The sequence below is a fragment of the Ornithorhynchus anatinus genome, chromosome 1 (genome assembly GCF_004115215.2).
Source record: "Ornithorhynchus anatinus isolate Pmale09 chromosome 1, mOrnAna1.pri.v4, whole genome shotgun sequence".
NCBI lineage: Eukaryota > Metazoa > Chordata > Mammalia > Monotremata > Ornithorhynchidae > Ornithorhynchus > Ornithorhynchus anatinus.
Window position 1 is genome coordinate 31,058,736 of NC_041728.1, and position 26,243 is coordinate 31,084,978.

Consider the following 26,243-nt stretch of genomic DNA (forward strand, 5'->3'; position numbering starts at 1 on the left):
CAGAGGAAAAAACTGAGGTTTGCAGTGACGTGAAGCGACTCACTCAGAGGTCACACAGCGGACCAGTGACAGAACAGGAAATAGGATTCGATCTCCTGACCATCAGGCCCGAGTTGTTTCCACTGAACCACATCACTTATTAGCAAAAACTTTATTTTACTGGCATTCTCGAAGTACTCACTATTTGCAAAGCACTTTTCTTTTTTCATTAGCTATTAAAACTACCATTGCCTAAAGTTGACCACAAGCTTCACGAGGGCACAGAACATATAGTAATAAAATAATTCTGATTAAGCTCTCTGGTATTGATTAAGCAAAGCGCTCTTCTAAGCACTAGGGTAGATACCAGATAATTGGGTCCCACCTGGGGCTCGCAGTCTGAGTGGGAGGAAGCACAGTCATTGAATCCCCATTTTAGAAGATGAGGGACCTGAAGCCCAGAGAAGTTAAGTGACTTTCCCAACAGACAAGTGTGAGTTTGGAACCCAGGTCCTCTGCCTCCCAAGCCCATGCTCTTTCCCTTAGGCCACTTCCGGAGGTCCTGGGTTCTAATCACGGCTCCGCCACTTGTCCGTTGTGTGTCGTTGGGCAAGTCACTTCACTTCTTTAGGCCTCAGTTACCCCATCTGTAAAATGGGGATTGAGACCGTGAGCTCCACATGGGACTGGGACTGGGTCCAACTCAATTTGCTTGTATCCACCCCAGCGCTTAATACGGTGCCTGATACATAGTAAGAGCTTAATAAATGCCATCATCATCATTATTATTGCTCTCCGCATTTTTGTACAAACTCTGTTGTATTGCACTTTCTCAAACGCTGAAGCGCCATGCTCTGAACACACTAAGGGCTCAGTAAATATCACTGATTGATGAATTTAAGGTGTGCCTGCTAGTTTTGTTTTGCAGAGATTGAATTCACCACTTCTTGAGTAACTTGAGCAAAGGGTCCAGGAAGTTGGTTGTAAGGCTAGGATTAGAGTCACTGAGTGTCTAGTGATTTATTAGCCTGCTGAGCAACGTCCCTTATTCATGCTAGTATTATAATAAAAATGAAGTCATTGCTAAGCGCTCAATTTCTTTCCTCACTCGCCACTCCAAATGGCCTCTGCACTTGGTTCTGTATCACCAAACCACTGGATAGTCAGCCCCACGGCACTTATAGATACATCCTTATACTCTCCCATTTTCCCTATCTGTAATTGATATCAATTTCTCTCTCCCCCTAGGGATCGTGATTGCCTACTCTAGCGTACTGTACTCCCCCATGCAATTAGCACAGTGCTCTGCACACAGTAAGTGCTCCATAAATTCCACTGATCGATCGGTCGATTGATCCGATCAGCCACCGAGCAATGATTTTTCTCCATGGCGGTACTCCCTGCTCTCGCTAACTCTTTCCTCTTCATGTTGATAGCCTACAGCAAAATAGCATGACCTAGGGAAGCAGCATGATCTAGAAGAAAGAGCAAAAACCTGGAAGTCAGAGGAAGTCAGAGGTTCTAATTCTGCCACTTGTCTGTTTCGTGACCTTGGGCAAGTCACCTAACAAGTGCCTTAGTGTCTTCATTTTAAAAATGAGGCTTCTATACCTGTTCTCCCTCCTACTTAGACTGTGAACCCCATGTGGAATAGGGACTGTGTCCCACCAGATTATGTTTATCTACCCCAGAGCTTAGAACGGTGCTTGACACATAATGAGTGATTTACGAATACCATAAAAAATGATTTCCCTCCTCTCTCTGAATCTCTTTTTTCATAATGGCATCTAATAGTAATAATGGTTATATTTGTTAAATGCTTACTATGTGTCAAGAACTGTACTAACCACTGGGGTAAAATACAGGATAATCGGGCCCCACATGAGGCCCACAGTCTGCTTTGTTTTGCTGTCTCCCGCGTTTAGACTATGAGCCCATTACTGGGCAGGGATTGTCTCTATCTGTTGCCAAATTGTACGTTCCAAGTGCTTAGTACAGTGCTCTGCCCATAGTAAGCGCTCAATAAATACTATTGAATGAATGAATGAATGAATAAGCAGCACTGTTGATGGCCAGTTGGCTACTTGCCAAATCAATGTACCCATCATGACATTTTAAAGACTCAGTGGTGAGGTAGACAGGATCCAGGAACAATGAGTAGATTGACATTAGAGGAGTGAACTTTGTGGGCTGGACTGTAGTAAGAAATCAGTGAGGTAAGATAAGATGGGCCAAGGTGACTGAGCATGTTAAAGCCAAATGTAAGGAATTTTTGTTCGATACAGAGGTGGATGGGCAACCACTGGAGGTTCTTGAGGAGGGGGAAATGTGGACAATTTTTTTTTTAAATGTTATCCAGGCAACAGAATGAAATATGAACTGGAATGGGGAAGACACAAGAGGCAGGGAGGTCAGCAAGGAGGCTGAGTGGTAGTCAAGGTCGAATAGGATAAGTGGCTTGGATCAATGTAGGAGAAATTTGGGTGGAGAGAAAATGGCAGATTTTAGTGATTTTTGTGAATATGTGGGTTGAATGAGAGAGATGTCTGGAGGATAATGCCAAGGTAATGGGCTTCTGAGACACGGAGGATGCCTGAGATGGGAAAATCATGGGGATGGACCAGGTTTGGGTGGGAAGATGATTTCTGTTTCAGACACGTTAACTCTGAGGCGTCAGTGGGACATCCGAGTAGAAATCTTCCGAATGCAGAAGGAATTGTGAGACTGCGAAGAAGCAGGGACGTCAGGGCTGGAGATGTAGATTTGGGAATAATCAGCATAGGGATGTTAGCTGAAATCCTTCCCAGTCGTAACCTTTCCCCTAACCTGTACTTGCTCACCTAGGTCAGTAAGAAAGGAGAATCTGTTTATCTCCATAACCGTGCCAACTGGGTGACGGTGGGCATCTGTGCTTCCAGCCCCACCCTGCCCCTGCCCAATGTGATGCTCCTGGCACACCTGACGCCCATCCCCCCCAAGGAGGCACAGTCAAAGCTTCGGAGTTTCTCTAGGCCCACCTCTCAATATAAGCTGGTGCTCACTAGGTAAGTCACACATAATAATCATGATTGCTGTTAATGCTAAATAATTGGGGTCTTAGTTAAGCACTTAGTACAATAATTATGGTATTTTTAAGGGGCTTTACTATGTGCTATGAAGAGTCTGGAAAAAGTCATGAAATGTGCTGAGGTAACAATTACCACAAGTATCCAAACTGGCAATTCTATGGTGACAATGTATGGATCCAAAAGCTGGTCAGTGAAGAAACAGCATAGAAAAAAATTGATTCTTTTGAAATGAGGTGTTGGAGAAGGCTTTTGAGAATACCATGGAGTGCCTGAAAAGCAAACCAATGGATTTTGGAGCAAATTAAGCCAAAGTGGACTTTGGAAGGCCAGATGACTCGACTTAGATTAGGATATTTCAGACACATAATCAGGAGGATTCATTCTCTGGAGAAGACACTAATGCTAGGAAAAGTCCAGGGAAAACGTGGAAGAGGCAGACCGGCAGCTAGACCGAAAGAGACCATGACAACGATAACCGGAGAACCGTTACAAACGTTACGGATTATGGCAGAAGACAGGATGTTTTGGGGAAAATACATCCACAGAATTGCCATGAATCAGAAACGACTCAAGGGCAATCGATAATAATAATAATACTATATGCCAGGCACCGTACTAAGCGCTGGGATGGATACCAGCAAATCGGGTTGGACACGGCCCCTGTCCCAAGTGGAGCTCGCAGTCTCAATCCTCAATTTACAGATGAGGGAACTGAGGACCAGAGAAGTAAAGTGACTTGCCCAAGGTCACACAGCAGACAAGTGGCAGAGTCGGGATCAGAACGCATGACCTTCTGATTCCCAGGCCTGGGCTCTATCCACTATACTAGAATGTATTATGGCCACTGCTGCTCACCATACCCCACCCCAAGGTCTCCCACAAATATTTGGGGTTTCTGACTTCTCTCCCTCAGCCTGCTCAGGGCATAGGTCAGAGAAGTGCCCTTAACATAGCAGACCTAAGCCATCGCCCCCCCCCAGCCCCCAGGTTCCCCACCAATATTTGGGGTAACTGGCTTTTCTCCCTCAGTCTCCATAGATTGCAGAGTCTGGGTTGTGGGTATTTATGATCATGGCATTTGTTAAGCACTTACTCTGTGCCAAGCACTGAGAAGCATTCTCAACATGGCAGACCTAAACCATCATGCTCCTACTGCCCCTGGCAAGATAGAATAATAATAATAATTACAGTGTTTGTTAAGCGCTTACTCTGTGCCAAACACCGTCTAAGCACCGGGGTAATCAGGCTGTCCTATGTAGAGTTCACAGTCTTAATCCCCATTTTATAGATGAGGTAACTGGGGCACAGAGAAGTGAAGTGGCTTGCCCAAGGTCACACAGCAGACAAGTAGCAGAGCCAGGATTAGAACCCACATCCTCTAACTCCCAAGCCTGTGCTCTTTCCACTAAACCATGCTGCCTCTCAAACCCTGAACTCCTACTCTACACTTACCTCTCCTGCCTAGACCTTCCCTTTATTTATGAGTCTTCAAATCCTTTACCATAATAATAATAATGATGATGATATTTGTTAAGCAATTACTATGTGCCAAGCACTGTTCTAAGCACTGAGGTAGATACAAAGTGATCAGGTTGACCCATGTGGAGCTCACAGTCTTAATCCCCATTTTCCAGATGAGGTAACTGAGGCTCAGAGAAGTTAAGGCACTTGCCCAAAGTCACACAGCTGATAAGTGGCGGAGCCGGAATTAGAACCCACATCCTCTGACTTCCAAGCCCGGGCTCTTGCCACTAAGTCACACTGCTTCTCAGTAGAGAAGGAATCCACAGAGAGAGAATGAGCGTTTATTTTAAATATGAATATCTACCAACGGTTCATTAATTCATTCATTCATTCAATAGTATTTATTGAGCGCTTACTATGTGCACAGCACTGTACTAAGCGCTTGGAATAGACAATTCGGCACCAGATAGACAATCCCTGCCCACTGACGGGCTAACAGTCTAATGGGGGGAGACAGACAGACAACAACAATAGCCATAAATAGAATCAAGGTAATGTACGTCTCATTAACAAAATAAATAGGGTAATAAAAATATATACAAATGAGCGGATGAGCACAGTGCTGAGGGGAGGAGAAGGGAGGGGGGAGGAGCAGAAGGAAGCAGGGAGGGGGCTTAGCTGAGGGGAGGGGAAGAGGGGGGCAGAGAGGCAGCAGAGGCCTCTTGAGAAGGTGACTTGAGTTAATATTTCTTTGCAGGTTCATCCCCCTCCAGTTTGCGAACATTTCAGTGTATGACGCTAGGAAGTTATGCCTCAAAATCAAGCTAGTGAGCGGGCGTTCCTACTACCTCCAGCTCTGTGCGCCGTCATCTAAGCAGGATGTCATCTTCCGCCAGTGGGTCCAACTCACCTATCTCCTGCAACCCCCTACAAAATACCGTGGAGACACAGAAGGCACTGACCTCGCGAAGACGAGCAGAGATGGAGAGGTGAGCATCATGGCGGTACCCTCCCTCTCCCTCTCCTCCATCGCTCTTCTCCCCTTGCCTTCAAGACCCCTCTATCTGGCTATCCCGCCGACACCTCCGACTTAACATGGCCCGGTGTAATGGATAGAACACGGGCCTGGGAGTCAGAAGGTCAGGGGTTCTTTTCCCAGCTCCACCACTTGTCTGATGTGTGGCCTTGGGCAAGTCACTTCTCTTCTCTGTGACTCAGTTACCTCATCTGGAAAATGGGGATTAAGACCGTGAGCCCCACGTGGGGCAGGGATTGTGTCCAACCCCATTTACCTGAGCTTAGTACAGACCCTGGCATATAATAATAATGTTGGTATTTGTTAAGCGCTTACTATGTGCAGAGCACTGTTCTAAGCGCTGGAGGAGATACAGAGTCATCAGGTTGTCCCACTTGAGGCTCACAGTTAATCCCCGTTTTACAGATGAGGGAACTGAGGCACATATAGTAAGCACTTAACAAACATCATCATTATTATTATTGTTATTGTCCAAAACGGAGCCCTTAATTTCCCACCCAAACTCTGTCCTCCCCATGACTTTCCCGTCACTGTAGACCGCACCACCATCCTTCCTGTCTCACAGGTCCACAGCCTGGGTGTTATCCTCCACTCAACTTTCTCACAACCCACATATTCAATCTGTCGCTAAATCCTGTCGGTTGAACTTTCACGTGAATATACGGTGGGGAGACGGAATTCATCAGGGAAGTCTCCCCGGAGGAGGTGTGATTTTAGTGGTGTTTGGAAGATGGGGAAAGTGGCAGGCTGTTGGATATGGAGCGGGAGGGAGGTCCAGGCAGCAGAGATGGACGGACAGTGAGTAGGTTGTTGTTAGAGGAGGCTATTAAATGTGAAGATAAATTCACCATATCAAAAACTGTAAGTGAATTTTTTGAATGGCCTACTCCAGGATTTTGTGCTAAACAGCGAGTCAGTATATACATAATTCTTGATTCCATTTATTGCTATTGTTTTTGTCTGTCTCCCCAGATTAGACTATAAGCCCATCAGTGGGCAGGGATTGTCTCTATCTGTTGCCAAATTGTACATTCCAAGCGCTTAGTACAGTGCTCTGCACATAGTAAGCGCTCAATAAATGCCTTTGAATGAATGAATGAATATAGGAGCAAAGTATGCAAGTTGTGTTGTAGCGGGATAGGAAGGGAGTTAGGAAGGATGGAGAGAGCTGACTGGGTGCCTTAAATCCGATGGTAAGGAATTTCAGTTCGACCCGGAGGTGGATGGGCAACCACTGGAAGTTTCGGAGGAGTTATGTGACGTGGGCTGAACGTTTTTTAGGAAAACGATCCAGGCAGCAGAGAGAAGTATTGACTGGAAGGGGCAGAGGCTCAAAGCAAATGCTTTGTTGAAATTGACATGCGGGTACATGTGTAAGTGAAATCAGCGGGTGTAATTGGGAATCACTGTGGCCTAGTGAGGCCACAGGCCTGGGAGTCAGAGGACCTGAGTTCTAATGTCGTCTGCTGTGTGACCTTGGGCAAGACACTTGACTTCTCAGTGTTTCAGTTTCCTCATCTGTAGAATGGGAATTCAGTACCTGTTCTCTCTCCCCCACCCAACTGTGACGTCCATGAGTGCCAGGCGCTGTCCCCTACTTCTGTTACTCCGGCCTGAAACAGCCTCCCGCATCAAGTGCTGAGTACCACATTCTACACATAGTAAAGACTCAGTAAATACCACTGATCGATCAATTCACATCTAACAGACCACTGCTCTCTCCGTCTTGAAAGCGCTTCTGAAATCACATTCTCCTCCAGGAGGTCTTTTCTGATGAATCTCTCAAGTTTCTGTATCTCCTCAGTTGCCACGTCAGCGCTACTTAACCGTCGAAGCCCTTGAATATTGACTCCCAAGGAAAGTACTTATGTTCATCCTACCTGTGATTTATTTTATTATCCATCTCCCCCCAAGCTTTGTAAGACAGGGATCTACCAATTCCACCGTACTCTTGCAAGCCTTTAGTTCGGCGCTCAGCACACAGTAGGGGCTCTGTAAATGTTATTGATTGATTTCCTTCCCAGTTGTTCTAATGACCCCTCTCAGGGTCGCACCTGGAGAGTTTCCAGAACTCTACCAGTCTCGACTACGGGAGGGAGAGTCAAGCGGAGGCCTGTCCGTTCCATTCCTAGCTGGGCCAGTGGCGAGCGGTCGGAAGGCCATCTGCTACGAGTCAAAACTCATCGGTGCCGGGCAGCAGCGGCATGGGAGAGAGTGGAGGGCGGAGACTCGAGTTTACCGCGCGGAAGGAGGCGGTGGTCAACCACTTCTGGATTTTTACCAAGAAAACTCCGTGGATCCACTACCAGAACGAACGCAGGTGGAGGTGGGGCGTTCTGGGAGAGATGTGTCCGTGGCGTCGCTATGAGTCGGAGAAGACGTGACAGCGGAAGACATGACATGACATGTTCTAATGCTGTGGGAGATTGTAATAGTTTAGGCCAAAGGTAGCCTTTCTTGAGTAATGGAGGAGCCCAAGGACTTTTGCCTCCTGTTCTGACTGACCGGTGCCTTTCTTGTTATCATTTCTTTTGAATTTTTGTTTTTCTGGCGAGCCCTTTGTGGGATCTGAACAGTTTCTGCTCAGGATCCTTGTAGTTTTTCCCAGGAGCGAGTACAGTGCTTGGCACAGCGTAAGTGCCGAACCAGTGCAATGCACAATAATAATATTAAAAGATGCAATAAATAATAATATAATAATATATGAAAAGTTTGAGAGAACACATTGAAATTGGTTCCAATCTCGAGAAGCAGTGTGGCCTAATGGATAGAGCCCAGGCTCCTTCTGACTCAGTTTCCAATCCCAGCTCTGCCACTTATCTGCTGAGTGCCCTTGGGCAAGTATTTGTTAAGCGCTTACTATGTGCCAAGCACTGTTCTAAGCACTAGGATAGATACAAGGTAATCAGGTTGAACACAGTCCATGATCCACGTGGGACTCACAGTCTTAATCCCCATTTTACCGGTGAGGCAAGTCACTTCACCTCCCTGGGCCTCAGTTACCTCATCTGTAAAATGGGGATGTGAGCTCCATGTGGGACATGGTCTGAGAAGCAGCATGGCTCACTGGAAAGAGCGCGGGCTTGGGAGTCAGAGGTCATGGGTTCGATTCCCAGCTCTGCTACTTGTCAGCTGTGTGACTGTGGGCAAGTCACTTAACTTCTCTGAACCTCCGTTACCTCATCTGTAAAATGGGGATTAGAACAGTGCTCTGCACATAGTAAGCGCTTAACAAATTTCCAGTTAGACTGTAAGCCCGTTGATGGGCAGGGATTGTCTCTATCTGTTGCTGAATTGTACATTCCAAGCGCTTAGTACAGTGCCCTGCACATAGTAAGTGCTCAATAAATACTATCGAATGAATGAATGACTGTGTCTGAGCTAATTAGCTTGTGTCTACCCCAGCACTTAGAACAGGGCCTGGCACACAGTAAGTGCTTAAAAAGTATCGGTTTTGAAGAAAAGAGCCTACCCCATCGCTCTCAGACATTCCCATAATATCTAAATGATCAAACTTCCTAAGTACATATTTTAATAACGAACTACATTATTTATGAATTGAATGTTTGATATTTACTGAGTGCTTCTTGTGTGCAGAGCCCTGTACTAAGTGCGAAAGAGAGACTAGAGTGACAGAGGGACTTGGACTAATAATAATAATAATGATGGTATTTATTAAGCACTTAGTATGTGCCAAGCACTGTTCTAAGCACTGGGGTAGATACAAGATCATCAGGTTGTCCCACGTGGGGCTCACGATCTTAATCCCCATTTTACAGATGAGGGAACTGAGGCACAGAGGAATTAAGCGGCTTGCCCAAGTTCACACAGCGACGAGTGGCGGAGGCGGGATTAGAACCCACATCCTCTGACTCCCAAGCCCGGGCTCCAGCCGTGTGGCTTCTCAGCGTCTCTTCTCAGAGAGACTAGAGGAACAGTTGTTGTCAGAGGAGTTGGCGGGCTGGGTTGTCGTGAAAGAGGAGCAAGGATAGAGAATGCCTGGTGTGGAGAGAGCTAGTTGAGGGCCTGAAAGCCGACGGTGAGGAGTTTCTGCTCGATGCCGAGATGGATGGGCAACCACTGGAGGTCTCTGAGGAGCGGGGAGATGTGTGCAGAGTGATGTTTTAGCAATATGATCTTTACAGGAGAGCGGAGTACGGACTGGAGAGGGGAGAGGCTGGAGGCAGGGAGGCTGGTGAGGAGGCTGACGCAGTAGTTATAAGGACACATGATGTGTCTGGACCAGTGAGGTGAAAATCCGGATGGAGAGGAAGAGGCAGACGCTGGAAACGTTTTGAAGATGGAACCCACAGGATTCTGTGACTAAGTGTGCAAGCTGAAGGAGAGAAAAGAGTCAAGGATAATGCTAAGGTTGCAGACTGGTAAGAAGGACCTAGGTTCTAATTCCAGCTCTGCCACTTGTCTGCTGTGTGACCTTGAGCAAGTCGCTTAACAGCGCTGTGCCTCAGATACCTCATCTGTAAAATGGGGATTAAGACTGGGAGCCCCACGTAGCTGGTATCTGCCCCAGCACTTAGCATAGTGCCTGGCACATAGTAAGTGCTTACCAAATACCATTATAAAAAGGATACGGAGGATGGTGGTGTGGTCGACAGAGTTGGGAAAGTCAGGGATAGGAGAGGGTTGGGGAGGGAAGATGGAGTTTAGTTTTTGACATGTCGAGTTTCAGGTGTTGGTGAGGCATCCAAGCAGGAATGTTTCCAAGTAGAGGATGTTATCTGTATATGTTTCCACTCAATTTTATCTGCTTTGTCTGGTTTTTCCACTCTATGATAGATTTTTTGAGGATAGAAATCTCTGGAAGCAAAATTTAATACACCACCCTCACCCCCATAAGACCAGTGTAGTTCCATGCTACTGAAACAAAAGAGCCAAAGCAAAAACTCAGTCTTAATTCTCTCGCCACGACCCTTTACCCACATCCTCCCTCTGCTCTGGAACTCCCTCCCCCTTCGTATCCCACAGCCCACTATTCTCCCTATCTTCGAAACCATCCTAAAATCACGTCGCTCCCAAGGGGCCTTCCCTGACTAAGCTCTCATTTCCTGTATTTGCTCTCCCTTTTGCATCACCTGTGCAACTGGGATCTGTACCCTTTTACCCACTCGATATCCACCCCATCCTCAGCCCCACAGTGCTGACGCGTGTATCTGTGATTTATTTCGATACCTGTCTCCTACTCTAGGCCGTAAGTTCCTTGTGGGCGGGGAAAATGTGCACCAGCTTTTTTATACTGGACCCTCCCGGGCTATTAGCACAATGCTCCGCACAGAGTAAACACTCAACAAATTGGTTGGTTACAACTGTGGTACTTTTCACGTACCACGTGCCAGGCGTATGCACTTTCCACTAGACCACACTGCCTTGCCTGAACTGTGCAATAAACCCCTGAAGGCGATAGCGTTTGCTTCTCCGCGATCTATCCCTCTACATCTGTGGACTCGCCCAATTAAACGCTGTTGCCTTCGATCAATGTTTTGCTAGATTAAGCTCCACAGATCATCCGTCGCTTTATGTCCAATTTATTTTCTATTACCGGTCCCAAAGGAAGAAAGCCAAGCAGAGAATGAAAACAACGGGCACCAGGAAGAGCCGAGAAGGCAACGTGACACCAGAAAGCCTTCTGTTACGGTGGTACCTGTAGAAGAGTGTTACGATTATATAGAAATCAGCGCTGAAGCTTTCAGGACTCCGGAACCGGGAGCGACCGGGAAAGAACTGATAGAGAGTAATCAGGACCGTGAGAAAAAAAGCCATGTAACCACAGAGACGGAAGTAGAAGCTAAAGGAGAGGCAGAAGAAGAGATTACAAGAAAGGGATCGAGGTGTGTAAGATGTAGATGCAAAATTATCGTTTGAAAGAACACAGCTTGGCCCCATCTCCCCAGGTGACGAGCTTGCTCGAAACCGCAAGGCTGCCCTGTCCTGCCTGCTCTGCAAGGCAAACGCTTAGTAGAGAATTCTGCACATAGTTAGGTGCTTTGGAAATACCATTAATTATAATTAATAATGAAACTTGTAAGTGTGTCAAGCTCTGTTCTAAGCACCGGGGTACATACAAGCTAATCAGGTTGGACACAGTCCCCGTCCCACGTGGCGCTCACAGTCTTAATCCCCGTTTTACAGATGCGGGAACTGAGGCCCAGAGAAGTGAAGGCCCAGGCTCACACAGCAGACAAGAGCTTAGTACAGTGTTTGGTACACAGTAAGCGCTCAATAAATACGATTGAATGGATGAAGTGGCGGAGCCGGGAGTAGAACCCAGGTGCTTCTGATTCCCAGGCCCGTGGTCTATCCATTAGGCCACCCTGCTTGATAGAGTGGGTTACAAGCAGAGAACCCACAGAACCAAGGAGAACTCCACCTCCAGAATTCCCTCTGTTGCAGGGTAAGAGCAGAGAAGCAGTCTGGCCTGGGAGTCAGAACGACCTGGGTTCTAATCCCTGCTTCACCACTTGTCTGCTGTGTGACCTTAGGCAAGTCGCTTCACTTCTCTGTGCCTCAGTTACCTCATCTGCAAAATGGGGATTAAGACGGTGAGCCCCACTTGGGACAGGGACTGTTGTCCGACCTGATTAATTCGTATCTACCCCAGTGCTTAATAGGGTGCCTTGGCATGTAGTAAGTGCTTACCGAAGAGCAGGAATTTCCAGGGGTCTCTCAATCTGAGGGTGGGGCCATGAAGCCACACCTGCTTTATTTATGAATATCTCTAATCCTAAAAGATTCCCTGTTAGACAGGGCTCCTGGGAAGAGGGGAACCAGGATCTAAGCTCTCCATCACTCCCCTGAACAGGGATAAAGGAGGTTGATTGGCTACTCTAAGGGCATATCGATCTAGGGGGACTCATTAACACTACGGGCTTCAAATATACACTTGTATGTACAAGATTGCAAGAATGATAGTAATAGTACTCATAAGGACCTGTTGTGTGCAGAACACTGTACTAAATGCTGGGAGTGAATAAGAATAAGTATTTATATTATTTTATATCATTATTATTTATATATTATATATTTTTATTTATGTATTATATATTATTATTATTATTACTTGCCTTGTACCATGTCACTGGGGTGGATACAAGAAAATCAGATTGGGCACAGTCCCTATCTCACATGGGGCTCACGGTCTTAATCCCCAAGTTACAGATGTGGTAAAACTGAGGCCTTTGGGAGTGAAGTGACTTGCCCAAGGTCACACAGCAGACAAGTGGCAGAACTGGAATTAGAACCCAGGTCCTTCTGACTCCCAGGCCTGTTATTTTGGAAAGAGTCCAGGCTTGGGAGTCAGAGGTCATGAGTTCAAATTCCGGCTCTGCCATTTGTCAGCTGTGTGAATGTGGGCGAGTCACTTCACTTCTCTGTGCCTCAGTTCCCTCATCTATAAAATGGGGACTAACTGTGAGCCTCAAGTGGGACAACCTGATGACCCTGTATCTACCCCAGCGCTTAGAACAGTGCTCTACACATAGTAAGCGCTTAACAAATACCAACATTTTTATTATTACTCTCTCAAGCACTTTGTACCGTGCTCTGCACGTGGTAAAAGCTCAAGGACATCGATTGATCTGGGGGTAGTTTGGAAAACAGAAGCTGCGATTTTTATAGAGAGATAGTTTGGGAGTAAAGGGGAATCAGTGTGTTTACTGTAGTGTCTTAAACCTCTCTGCTAAAAGGAGTTTCAATATTAAGTATTAAGGAGAAGCAGCGTGGCTCAGTGGAAAGAGCCCGGGCTTCGGAGCCACAGGTCATGGGTTCGAATCCCAGCTCTGCCACTTGTCAGCTGTGTGACTTTGGGCAGGTCACCTAACTTCTCTGTGCCTCAGTTCCCTCATCTGTAAAATGGGGATTAACTGCGAGCCTCACGTGGGACAACCTGATGACCCTGTATCTCCCCCAGCACTTAGAACAGTGCTCTGCACATAGTAAGCGCTTAACAAATACCATCATTATTATTAAGTGCTAAAAAAAGTCCAGAGATTGGGTCATGGATTCAGAGCGTTTACCTCCTAACAGTGAGACACAGTTCGGTTATTTCCACAGAGCATTTGGAGAATGAATGGAAATAAGTGCTTAGTACAGGGCTCTGCACCCAGTAAGCTCTCAGTAAATATCGCTGGTGAATGAATGTCTTTTCTGGCAAAGCTTTTATCTGAGCTGTTTTGTTTGCAGGAGCTCCAGAAGTGATTCGGGCACTTCAGGTATGGTACAAATTCTCTTCTGATACTTCCCTGGGGATGTCAATATAACGCATGCTTTTCCCTGCGGTCCTTCCCCTTCTAGAGAAGCGGCGGGACTTAGTGGAAAGAGCACGGGCTTGGGAATCAGAGGATGGGAATTCGAATCACTTATCAGCTGTGTGTCTTTGGGCAAGTCACTTAACTTCTCTGTGCCTCGGTTACCTGGTCGGTAAAATGGGGATTAAGACTCTGAGCCCCACGTGGGACAACCTGATTACCGTGTGTCTACCCCAGTGCTTAGAACAGTGCGTGGCTCATGGTAAGTGCTCAACAAAGACCATCATTATCGTGGCTCAGTGGAAAGAGCTTAATACAGTGCCTGTCACGTAGTAATCGCTGAAGAAATACCACAGTTGTATTAATTATCCACGCCTTCGGGAGACTGAGTCCATCAGTGGGGCTTGTAGCTCGAGCCCCTAGATTACTGGACACTCCTACACATCCAGCTCTGCCACTTGTCTGCTGTGTGACCTTGGGCAAGTCCCTTCACTTCTCAGTGGCTCGGTTCCCTCATCTGTAAAAGGGGGATTAAGACTGTGAGTCCCATACGGGACAGGGCCTGTGTCCAACCCGATTTACTAGTATCCACCCCAGCACTTAGTACAGTGCCTGGCACATAGGAAGCACTTAATACCACATCATTATTATTATTATTGCCTCCACCAAGATGCACTGTGCAGGGAGAACTGGCAGTAATAGAGTCAAGGGCTTTCTATTTTAACTACCAAGAGTGATGCCCAACTAAAAGTTCTGGACAAATCTGACACTATCAATTTGCCAATCCATAGCTCTGGTTTACACGTCTGTTCCTCCATCTCAAGGCACGACTCGAACCACTTTTAGGAGCTATTACTTTGCAACATATCCTTATCTATATTGCTAAAGGCTAGCCATTTTGCTCATAATCCCGAGACTCTGAAAAGAAAGGTCACCTTTACAAACCCCAGAATCCACTTAGGTGGGTGCAAAAAAACCCACCAATACGGTTTGGGTTTCCAACTCTGCTGAACTGGATCGATTTTCTCGCTCTTGGAGGAAATTTGCGTGGGGGTAGGGGGAGGGAGGGAAAGGAAGGGAAAGAAGAAGGGAGAGGGAGAAAATGGGAGTGAGAGAGGGACAGGAAGGAGAAAGGGTAAGGAGACCCCTGCCGAGATTAGAATATCAACCAACCCCTCTCCAAGTTTAGTAGATTGGGTGGGCTGGCTTGAAGCTAGCCTGGGGTTAACTACCCTCCTCTTTCCTCCCCTCCCTCCCTCTTCCCTCCTCTGCCCAATCCAACTGACCCCAAAGAGCAGAATTGGCAACATTAAAACCCCTTGAATCGGCACCTATTAATGCATTTACTCATTCTCTATTATAACATCAATCATGGCCATAAGGTATGCCATTTCCCATAAATCTTTAATTAACACTTTTTCTCGTCTGTTTCTCTTCTGCCTTCTTTTCCTCTGTTCATTCCTTCACCCACCTGCTCTGCTCTTTCCTTTTTTATCTGCCTCTTTCCCCTTAGGCTTGTATAGTTTTTCCGTTTTCCCTCTCATCAGCGTTTCTTTCCCCATGTTCACAATCTAAATCACTTCTTGTCCCCCACCCAAATGCTTCTCTTCGCCAGACTCCCGTGGCTTCCAAATAAACCCCGTACTCTTAATAAACACTCCAACCTCCTTTTCCTTCAAATTTAGGCTAACAGGAACAGGTAGATGATCCCTCTACCTCATTTACTCCACTTCAGTCAATCAATCCATCAGTCATATTTATTGAGTACTTACTATGTGCAGAGAGCTACGCAAAGTATTTCGGGAAGGTATAATACTTATACTTATAGGTCCCTGCCCACAAGGAGCTTAGAGTCGAAAAGAGAAGACAGACATTAAAATTGATTAGAGATAGGGGAAATAGAGCACAAGAATCTTTCCATAATTTTTATAATTATTATTATTATTGTTATATTATAATTATTATGGGGCTGGAGTGAGAGATCCCACTATTAATTAACAAATACATCAGAAAAAAAATAGTCATGCCCATATAAATCTCCAAAGCAGCAAGGCCTGGTGGAAAGAACATGGGCCCGGGAGTCTAGGTTCTGAGTTCTAATCCCCACTTGTTTGCTGTGTGACCTTGGGCAAATCACTTTACTTCTCTAGGCCTCAGTTACCTCATCTGTAAAATGGGGGTTAAGACTGTGATTCCCAAGTAGGATGTCTCCAATGTGATTATCTTGTATCTACCTCAGTGCTTGATACCATGTCTGTCACATAGTAAGCGCTTATATAACTTAAAAAAAACTGTGAGAGGTCAAACCATATTAACAATCACTGGCAGATTTAAGGGCTTACTATGTGCCAAACACTGTTCTAAGCTCTAGGATTGTGCAAGATAATCAGGTCAGACAGTCTCTGCCTCAGGTGAACCTAAATTTTTTTTAAATATGGTATTTATTAAGTAGTTACTATGTGCCAGGCACTGTTCTAAGCACCGCGGTAGACATAAGAGGACCATGTTGGACACAGTCCTTGTCCCACATAGGGCTCACAGTCTTAATCCCCATTTGCAGATGAGGGAACTGAGGCACAGAGTAGTGAAGTGACTTGCCCAAGGTCGCACAGCAGACAAGTGGCAGAGCCAAGATTAGAAACCGTGACCTTCTGACTCCCAGGCCAGTGCTCTATCCATTAATAATAATAATCTTGGTATTTGTTAAGCACTTACTATGTGCAGAGCACTGTTCTAAGCGCTAGGGTAGATACAGGGTAATCAGGTTGTTCCACTTGAGGCTCACAGTTAATCCCCATTTTACAGATGAGGTAACTGAGGCCCAGAGAAGTGAAGTGACTTGCCCACAGTCACACAGCTGACAAGTGGCCGAGCCGGGAGTCAAACTCATGACCTCTGACTCCGAAGCCCAGGCTCTTTCCTCTGAGCCACGCTGCTTCCCTGTTAGTCCAGGTTCCTCTCCTAGAAGGGAGGATAGGTATTGAATCCCCATTTTACAGATGAAAAAACTGAGGCCCAGGGAAGTTAAGTGACTTGCCCAAGCCCACACAACAAGCCAGTGGCAGAGCTAGGTCTCTGGGGGTTTTTATGATATCTATTAAGTACTTACTATGTGCTAGGCACTGTACTAAGTGCTGGGGTAGGTATAGGTTAATCTGATTGGCTGTAGTAGCGTGGCTAGGGGAAGCAGCGTGGCTCGGTGGAAAGGGCCTCGGCTTCGGAGGCAGAGGTCATCGGCAGGGACTGTCTCTATCTGTTGCCGACTTGTTCATCCCAAGCGCTTAGTACAGTGCTCTGCACATAGTAAGCGCTCAATAAATACTATTGAATGAAAGGTCATGGGTTCGACTCCCGGCTCTGCCGCTTGTCAGCTGTGTGACTGTGGGCAAGTCACTTAACTTCTCTGTGCCTCAGTTCCCTCATCTGTAAAATGGGGATTAACTGTGAGCCTCATGTGGGAACGACCTGATTACCCTGTATCTCCCCCAGCGCTTAGAACAGTGCTCTGCACATAGTAAGCGCTTAACAAATACCAACATTATTATGTCCGACGTGGAGCTCACAGTCTTAATCCCATTTTACAGACGAGAGGCACAGAGAAGTGAAGTGACTTACCCAAGGACAAGTGGGTGACAGAGCCGGGATTAGAACTCAGGTCCTTCTGACTCCCAGCCCCGTGGTCTATCCACTAGGCCATGTTTTTCAGCTGTAGTTCAATTCAGGGGCATTTCAGATCCTAAGAGTTTAGCACAGTGCTCCACACTCAGTAAGCACTCAATAAATACCGCGGATGGCTGAAGTTCTTTCCCCATACAAGGAGAGTAACAATCTGCACCCACTCCGAAGGCTCCGCTCTTATCTTCCACGCTTAGAACAGTGCTTGGCATATAGTAAGCGCTTCAATACCATCATTATTATCTCTCCTTCTCTTCTGTCCTTTTCAGCCCCCATTTCTAGGTTCTGTCTTCCCTTTCAGCTATGTTTTTTTTGACAGAAAGGCTGAAGACTGCCCGTCTACTGTAAATGACATTTCAGCATCGTCGCTCAGCAAGACGGAATGAAAAGGAGAAATCGACCGGTAGAGTTGGGACGAAGGGAAGAGAGCTACCAGGATAGAAGAGGGAGGGTGACACCACCCGAGAAAATCTCTGGAGAAATCAGGGTTAAAAACTGCCTCCAGTTAATTGGCAATGGTATTTATTTATTTTTTAAATGGCATTTGTTAATCAGTGGTATTTATTGAGCACTTACTGTGTGCAGAGTATTTGGGAGAGCACAGTTCGACAGAAACGGTAGACAGGATCCCTGCCCACAGTGAGTCTGCAGTCTAAAAAGTGCTTACTATATCCCAGGCACTGTTCATTCATTCATTCATTCATTCATTCATTCATTCAATAGTATTTATTGAGCGCTTACTATGTGCAGAGCACTGTACTAAGCACTTGGAATGTACAAATCGGCAACAGATAGAGACAGTCCCCACCCTTTGACGGGCTTACGGTCTAATCGGGGGGAGACAGACAGACAAGAACAATGGCAATAAATAGAGTCAAGGGGAAGAACATCTCATTAAAACAATAGCAAATAAATAGAATCAGGGTGATGTACATCTCATTAAACAAAATAAACCCTGAAGTAGATACAGGGTAATCAGATTGGACACAGTCCATGTCCCACATGGAGCTCCACAGCCTTAATCCCTATTTTACAGATTAGGTAACTGAGGTCCAGAGAAGTGAAGTGACTTGCCCAAAGTCACGCAGCAGACAAGTGGCAGAATGGGGATTAGAACCCAGGTCCTCCTGACTCCCAGGCCCATCCCTCTATGCCATGCTGTTTCTCATTATTCAACGCTTACTATGTGCAGAGCTCTGTACTAAGGTGCTTGGGAGAACACAATCTAACAGAGTTAGCAGACACGATCCCTGCCCGGACCAGGACTCGGGCCTGGGAGTCAGAAGGACCTGGGTTCTAATCCTAACTCTGCCACATGTCTGATTTGTGACTTTGGGTGAATCATTTCACTTCTCTGGGCCTCAGTTACCTCCTCTGCAGAACAGAGATTAAAAGTCAGCGTGGCTCAGTGGAAAGAGCACGGGCTTTGGAGTCAGAGGTCATGGGTTCAAATCCCTGCTCGGCCATTTGTCAGCTGTGTGACTTTGGGCAAGTCACTTCACTTCTCGGTGCCTCAGTTCCCTCATCTGTAAAATGGGGATTAAGACTGTGAGCCCCACGTGGGACAACCTGATTCCCCAGTGTCTACCCCAGCGCTTAGAACAGTGCTTGGCACATAGTAAGCGCTTAACAAATACCAACATTATTATTATTATTAAGTCTGAGCCCCACGGGAGACAGAGACTGTGCCCCACCCGACTGACTTGTATCTGCCCCAGCACTTAGACCGGCGCTTGGCACATAGTAAGCGCTTAACATATACCATAATTATTAGAGGATAGAGTAAAGCATGATAGCTCCAAGCCCACCTCCTGGAAAATGGCAGGCCAAGCAGACTTGTGGAAGAGTCAAGATTAGAACCCAGGTCCAGCTCCTGCTTTGGACCAGGGAGGGGAGAGGGACATGGTGACAGTGTTGGGAAGAATAAACTGTGAGGTAGCCTGGGTATGCAGACAGTAATAATAGTAATTATGATATTTGTTAAGTGCTTACCATGTGCCAGGCACTGTACTAAGCACTGAGTTGGATACAAGATAATTGGGTTGGATATAATAATAATAATGGTGGTATTTGTTAAGCGCTTACTATGTGCCAAGCATTGTTTTAAGCGCTGGGGTAGATACAAGGTAATCAGGTTGTCCCACGTGGGGCTCCCAGTCTTCATCCCCATTTTACAGTTGAGGGAACTGAGGCCCAGACAAGTGAAGTGACTTGCCCAAGGTCACACCGCAGACAAGTGGCAGAGTCGGGATTAGAATCCATGACCTCTGAGTCCCAAGCCTGGGCTCTTTCCACCAAGCCACACTGCTTCCCAAGACGAGGGAACAGTCAGTGAGTGAGTCAATCGTATTTATTGAGCACTTACAGTGTGCAGAGCGCTGTGGTAAGTGCTCCCATCTGCTCTTCCGGGGCAGGCAGGCAGCCCCCACTGACACCTGGGCTACCTTCCATCAATCGGTGCTATTTACTGAATGCCAACAACATGCAGAGAACTGGAATGAGCCCTTGGGAGAGTACAATATAAAAGCATTAGCAGACACATTACCCGATCGTAGCAGGCTTACGGTCTAGGGACTCCCTACAGATGGTAGCGTCTACTACAGTCTGCCTTGGTGTCGGTCCTCGCTGTGGCTGGGGCGAGCAGGGGGTTCCCAAGGGGGTCCCGGGGAGATCGGTCCTGACCGTGGGACTTCTGTGCTGGAATCTCAGGGGGCTCCGCGGTGGCGCGGGGGGCAGCCGAAGGGGCAGCGTGACCTAGTGGGAGGATTACGGGCCTGGGAGTCGGAGGAACTGGGTTCCAATCCCAGCTCCACCACTTGTCTGCTGCGTGACCTTGGGCAAGTCATTTCGCTTCTCTGTGGCTCAGTTCCCTCATCTGGAAAATGGGGAATGAGACTGTGAGCCTCATGTGGGACAGGGACCGTACCCGACCGGATTTGCTTGTAACCAACCCAGCGTTTAGTACAGGGCCTGGCGCACAATAAGTGCTTAACAAACACCATAATTATTATTATTATTAATAACTCTAGGGCTTCTGGAGGTGAAGCCAATGGCAGGAGGACAGCAGCTGTTGTGGGAAGAGGATGTGTCTGTTTATTGTTGTACTCTCCCAAGAGCTTAGTACCGTGCTCTGCACACAGTAAGCGCTCAATAAATACGATTGAATGAATAAATGAATTCTTCTCTTCACTTGCCTGCCTCAAACTGGAAGATTATCTTGTTTACCCGTCTACGTGGGTGGACGGGTATTTGTTTTCTGTATTCTTACACCCTCTGAGTGTGTCTCCTTCCCTCTCTGGGTGTCCCTCGTTGTCTTTGACTTTTGTGTGAGTCTATCGCTGCCTTTACCTCTCCCTTCTCTGTCTTTATTCTGTCAACATTATTAACTGAGTGCTCACTGTGTGCCCGAGCACTGTACAGAATGCTTGGGGGAGTAGAAGAGAGTAAGTAGACCTCATCCCTGCCCTCCAGGAGCTTTCAGTCTACGGGGGGAGATAGACACTGAAATGCCATACAGATAGGGGAGGCGACAGAGTCTAAAGATGTAAGTGCTGTGATGTGGGGGTGAAGACCTAAGTGCTCAGAGGGTTCAGAATCAAGTCTGGTGCTGACTTGCTCACGGTGCCTCGTTGTCGCCTGTCCCGCCGTCGACCCCTGGCCCACGTCCTACCTCTGGCCTGAAACGCCCTCCCTCCTCAAATCTGCCAATCGTTCTTCCCCCCTTCAAAGTCCTACTGAAGGCCCACCTCCTCCAAGAGGCCTTCCCAGACTAAGCCTCCCTTTTCCTCAGCTTCCCCTCCCTTCCGCGTCACCTTGACTAGATCCCTTGGCTCTCCTCCCCACAGCTCTTATGTCTCTATGTATATATCTATAATTCTGTTTATTTATATTGATGCCTGTTTACTTGTTTTGATGTCTGTCTCCCCCCTTCTAGACTGTAAGTCTGGTATGGGCAGGGATTGTCTCTCTTTTTGCTGAACTGTACTTTCCAAGTGCTTAGAGAAGCAGCGTGGCTCAGTGGAAAGAGCACAGGCTTAGGAGTCAGGGGTCACGGGTTCTAGTTCCGGCTCCGCCACCTGTCAGCTGTATGACTGTGGGCAAGTCACTTCACTTCTCGGTGCCTCAGTTACCTCCTCTGTAAAATGGGGATTAAGACTGTGAGCCTCACGTGGGACAACCTGATTACCCTGTATTTACCCCAGCACTTAGAACAGTGCTCGGTACATAGTAAGCGCTTAACAAATATCAACATTATTAGTAAGCACCCAGTAACTATGAATGAATGAATGAATGAATGAATGAATGAAAGCAGCATGCCTAGTGGAAAGACCACAGGCCTGGGAGCCAGAGGACCTGAGTTTTAATCCCAGCTCTGCCGCTTGCCTGATGTGCGAGCTTGGGCAAGTCACTTAACTTCTCTGAGCCTCAGTTTCCTCAACTGCAAAATGAGAATTCAATACCGTTCTCCCTCCTACTTAGACTGTAAACCCCATGAGGGATCTGATTGTCTTGTATCTACTACAGAGCTTAATACAAGGCTTGGCACATAGTAAAGAATTAATAAACACCACAATTATTAACCGTATTATTGGTAGGTGCAGGGGTGATACAAGTAGTCATATGCTCCTTCTTTAAACTGTAAATTCCCCTTTTAGACTGTAAAAGCTTCTTGTGGGCAGGGATCATATCAACCAACTTAATTCTGTGGTACTCTCCCAAGTGCTTAATACAGTGTTCTACTCACGGTAAGCACTCAATAAATACCGCTGATTGATTCGAAGGAAAATAGGACGGTAAGGTTTCTTGAAGGAGATGTCATTTAGTAGGACTTTGAAGATGGGGAGAGTGATGGTTTGTCAGATGTCAAAGGAAGTTCCTGGCAGGAGGGTGGGAATAAATTAGGGGTCAAATTTCCCTTTCTTGGCTTTTTCTCCCTTTCCATACCTTTTTCCATTTTCAAAGCAGCCCTGCCCTTTAAAACCGTTCAAGTTTCATCTAGATTCCAGAAAATATGATCGCTTTACTCCCAGTTCCTCTTTCACCCTGAAATATAATCCTCCTGACATTATCTTCTCTTCTCCTCTCTCAATTTCTCTCCTTTCTCTTCCATCTTTCATTTTCCCTCTCTTACAAACCATCCTAACGTCTTTTTCCTTTTCCTCATCCTTCCCTCTTATTTCCCCATTGCTGCCTTCAATATATTTCTCTTTTGGGAGAATGAAAGTAAGGAAAATTGATAATAATAGTAGTTATGATATCTGATAGGGACTTACTATGTGCCAGGTACTGTTCGAAGCGCTGGGGTCGATAGAGAATAATTGGGTTGGGTGCAGTCCCTGCCCCACATGGGGCTCACAGTCTTAATCCCCATTTTACAGATGAGGGAACTGAGATACAGAGAAGTGAAGTGACTTGCCCATGATCACACAGCAGACGAGGGGCAGAGGCAGCACTAGAACCCAGGCTCTGTCCGCTGGACTACACTGCTTCTCCATTGATAAAACTGATGAAATGCATAATTAAAAAGAGAGGAATCAAGAAATGACCACTTTAAAGGTAACCTTATATACAAATGATTACAAATGGAGGAAAATGAGCATACCGAAAGAGCCCAGTACTTTACCTCAGGCAAATCAGCAACACAGAGTCCATTCGTGCCCAAGCAGCGCACCCCTGATATCTCCGGAACCGATCGCCACGCGACAAGTACAGTGACCATATCTTTTCGAACTTTAAATGGGACTCAGGGCAGAGTTTTCAGGAGGAGAGGCCAAAAGACAAGACAGAAAGGGTGAAAGAGAGAGTCAGAGTTAACCAGAGATTCTGGGGGAAATATAGAGGGGAAAGAGAAATTCAAAAGTGGAGAGATAGGAAGAAACAGGAATGAGAGAAGACAGATACAAAAAGTTACAGAGAGACGAAGAGGGCAGACATAAATATACACAGGAAAAAGAAACAGACATATTCAGGCACCTAATTATCTTCCCCCACCATTAGACACTGAATGCACGTTAAGAAAAAATGCACACCTTCACAGAGCTAAGGCCACTCAGCCACTCAGCCCACAGATGTGTTTGACAGAAAGAGATAAGAGATGGAAAGAAATAACAGGTGCTCCCACTTGCTGCTCAGAATGTCTGACATTGGATCGGTGGAGGTAGGAACTCCAGGTAGCCAGGACAAGTTGTTGATATGGTTGGCTAGCCTTTCTCTGACCTTCTCCCCCAAATGCGGCTTACCTTTCATACTGGACTCCCCCGGCCCTGACCCCCGTGGCTTAAAATGGGCAGCAGGGGTATATGCAAGATCATCTAATATGGGACACCTGGACACATTCTACTTTTTACTAATAACTTATGCTCTTTGAACATTCAACAAATGTTAAACACTTTGAGATCCCTTTGTTGTGGAAGTTGAAGGCGTATTAGTTGGCGTTTCTAACTGGGTATAACTGTAGTAGTGTGAACATTTTTAACTCTAGACACAAAGTCTAGATCCTAAATGCCCACAGAAAATTCAAGTTGGAAATGTAAGGGATTAAAGACCAGCTTTGTAAATTCGAGGGAATCATTATTTCATTTTCAAAAATAAAGGTGAAAAATTATAGAGCGAGGAATGAAGTTGATCATAGAGCACAGATTGTGTCAATTTAATGTCAAGATTAAATCATTCATTCATTCAATCATATTTATTGAGCACTTACTGTGGGCAGAGCACCCTACTAAGTGCTTGGGAAAGTACAATAGAACGATAAACAGTCCCCACAATGAACTCGCAGTCTAGAGGGGGGAGACAGACACCAATATAAATAAATAAAATGACATCTGTACATAAGTGCTGTGGGGCTGGGAAGGGGGAAGAACAAAGGGAGCAAGTCAGGGCCACCCAGAAAGGAGTGGGAGAAGAGGAAAATGGGGGCCTAGTCTGGGAAGGCCTCTTGGAGGAGAGGTGCCTTCCGTAAGGCTTTGAACGGGGAGAGAGGAAATGTCGGATTTGAGGAGGTAGGGTGTTCCAGGCCAGAGACAGGAGGTGGTCCAAGGTCAGCGGAGAGACAGGCGAGAGAGAGGCACAGTGAGAAGATTAGCACTAGAGGAGTGAAGTGTGCAGGCTGAGCTGTACAAGGAGAACAGTGAGGTGAGGTAGGAGCGGGCAAGATGGCAGAGTGCTTTAATGTCAATGGTGAGGAGTTTTTGTCTGACGTGGAGGTGGACGGGCAACTGCTGGAGTTTTTTGAGGAGCGGATGACACGTCCTGAACGTTTCTGTAGAAAAATGATCGGGGCAGCAGAGCGAAGCACGGACTGGAGTGGGGAGAGATGGGAGGCTGGGAAGGCAACGAGGAGGCTGATGTAGTAATCCAGGCGGGATAGGATGATTGTCTGTATTAACGTGGTAGCCGGCTGGATGGAGAGGAAAGGGTGGATTTTAGCGATGTGTTGAAGGTGGGACTGACAGGATTTAGTGTCGATTTGAATACGTGCATCTGAGCATCTGTGTGTAATGAGCATCTGTAGTGATACAAGCTGGAAGATGGGTGAATAACTTCACTCTTTTAAGTGAACATAACAGTTTTTGCCAACAGGCTTTCATTCGTTTTCGTGGTCTCTGGGAGCTCTGCCCTGTGCCCTCGATGACACCTAGATCGATTTCTACTTCTCTTCAGTTTCCCTATCTCTGGCATTAGCCTAATCAGTGATGCTGTGTTTAGGTTTCTAAAACCACACAGGATAGTTTTCATTCATGCAAGAACTTTCCATCTAAATTTATTTTAAAGATGACTTGTTTCATTGCAGGAGGTGCATGAAAATCACTGTATTAAAAAAAAAGAAAGCCCTAAGTCTTTGAAAATGATTACGACTGCAAAGATAGTTGGGAAGAAAAAAAGGAATGAAAATTTTGTTGAATTGCAAATTTCAACAGGACTTTGGAAAGCCTCCATATGCTTCTAAATGGAATTTTTAACCCAGAGAAATCCCTAAGCGTCCATAAATTGAGTTGTCTCCTGACTTTTTCAATATTTAATCGACTCTGTGTATCGTATCTAGGACTATAGTCAGTTCTCCTCTGACTTGGGGATTGGGTTTCTGGGTTACAGAAAATTCAGGTTATAGTACTTTCACCTTGACAGTTGTAGCCCACATGCTCAAAACCATTTCTTTTATAGCGGTGGTGATATGCAGACAGTCATGTAATGCTCCCTAATTCCACAATAGCCTGCCACTCGAAGCGCACATTGAAAACACACGTTATAGGTGAACTGTTTTTACGTGCTACACTTTCTTTTTAATCTTCATCCTGATCCAGTCTGCTTATCAGTGCTTTAGGAACCCAAACTAAGGAGAATGTGATTTTCAGAATATTTTTAATCCTTCGAATGCCATTTGCTTGGAGGAAGATAAACCTTCTTCTGCTCCTCGAGGACAGGCAGCCTGTCTACCAACTCTGCTATATTTTACTCTCCCAAGTGCTTAGTACAGTGCTCTGGACACAGGAAACTCACAATGAACATAGCTGTTTGATTGATTCTTACGCTGGACATGAATTAAATAATAATAATAATGTTGGTATTTATTAAATGCTTACTATGTGCAGAGCACTGTTCAAAGTGCTGGGGTAGATACAGGGTAATCAGATTGTCCCACGTGAGGCTCACAGTCTTAATCCCCATTTTACAGCTGAGGTAACTGAGGCACAGAGAAGTGAAGTGACTTGCCCACAGTCACACAGCTGCCAAGTGGCAGAGTTGGGATTCGAACCCATG

At 46.2% G+C, this 26,243-nt stretch overlaps 1 protein-coding gene across 2 annotated transcripts in view; it reads left to right on the top strand.

Annotated features, from left to right (window-relative positions):
• FAM71D (family with sequence similarity 71 member D) overlaps positions 1-17,997 on the top strand; it is a 29,053-nt gene extending 11,056 nt beyond the window's left edge. Inside the window, exons 3-7 of one of the 2 annotated variants that reach the window (XM_039911455.1) lie at positions 2,824-3,023; positions 5,269-5,500; positions 11,116-11,393; positions 13,744-13,772; positions 17,803-17,997. In XM_039911455.1, the coding sequence (XP_039767389.1) occupies positions 2,824-3,023; positions 5,269-5,500; positions 11,116-11,393; positions 13,744-13,772; positions 17,803-17,831 (768 nt within the window). In that variant the 3' untranslated portion in view covers positions 17,832-17,997. Of the gene's footprint in view, positions 1-2,823; positions 3,024-5,268; positions 5,501-11,115; positions 11,394-13,743; positions 13,773-15,321; positions 15,464-17,802 lie in introns of those variants that run through there. The other variant, XM_029070000.1, reaches the window with a different exon arrangement.
• The last annotated feature ends 8,246 nt before the right edge of the window (positions 17,998-26,243 follow it).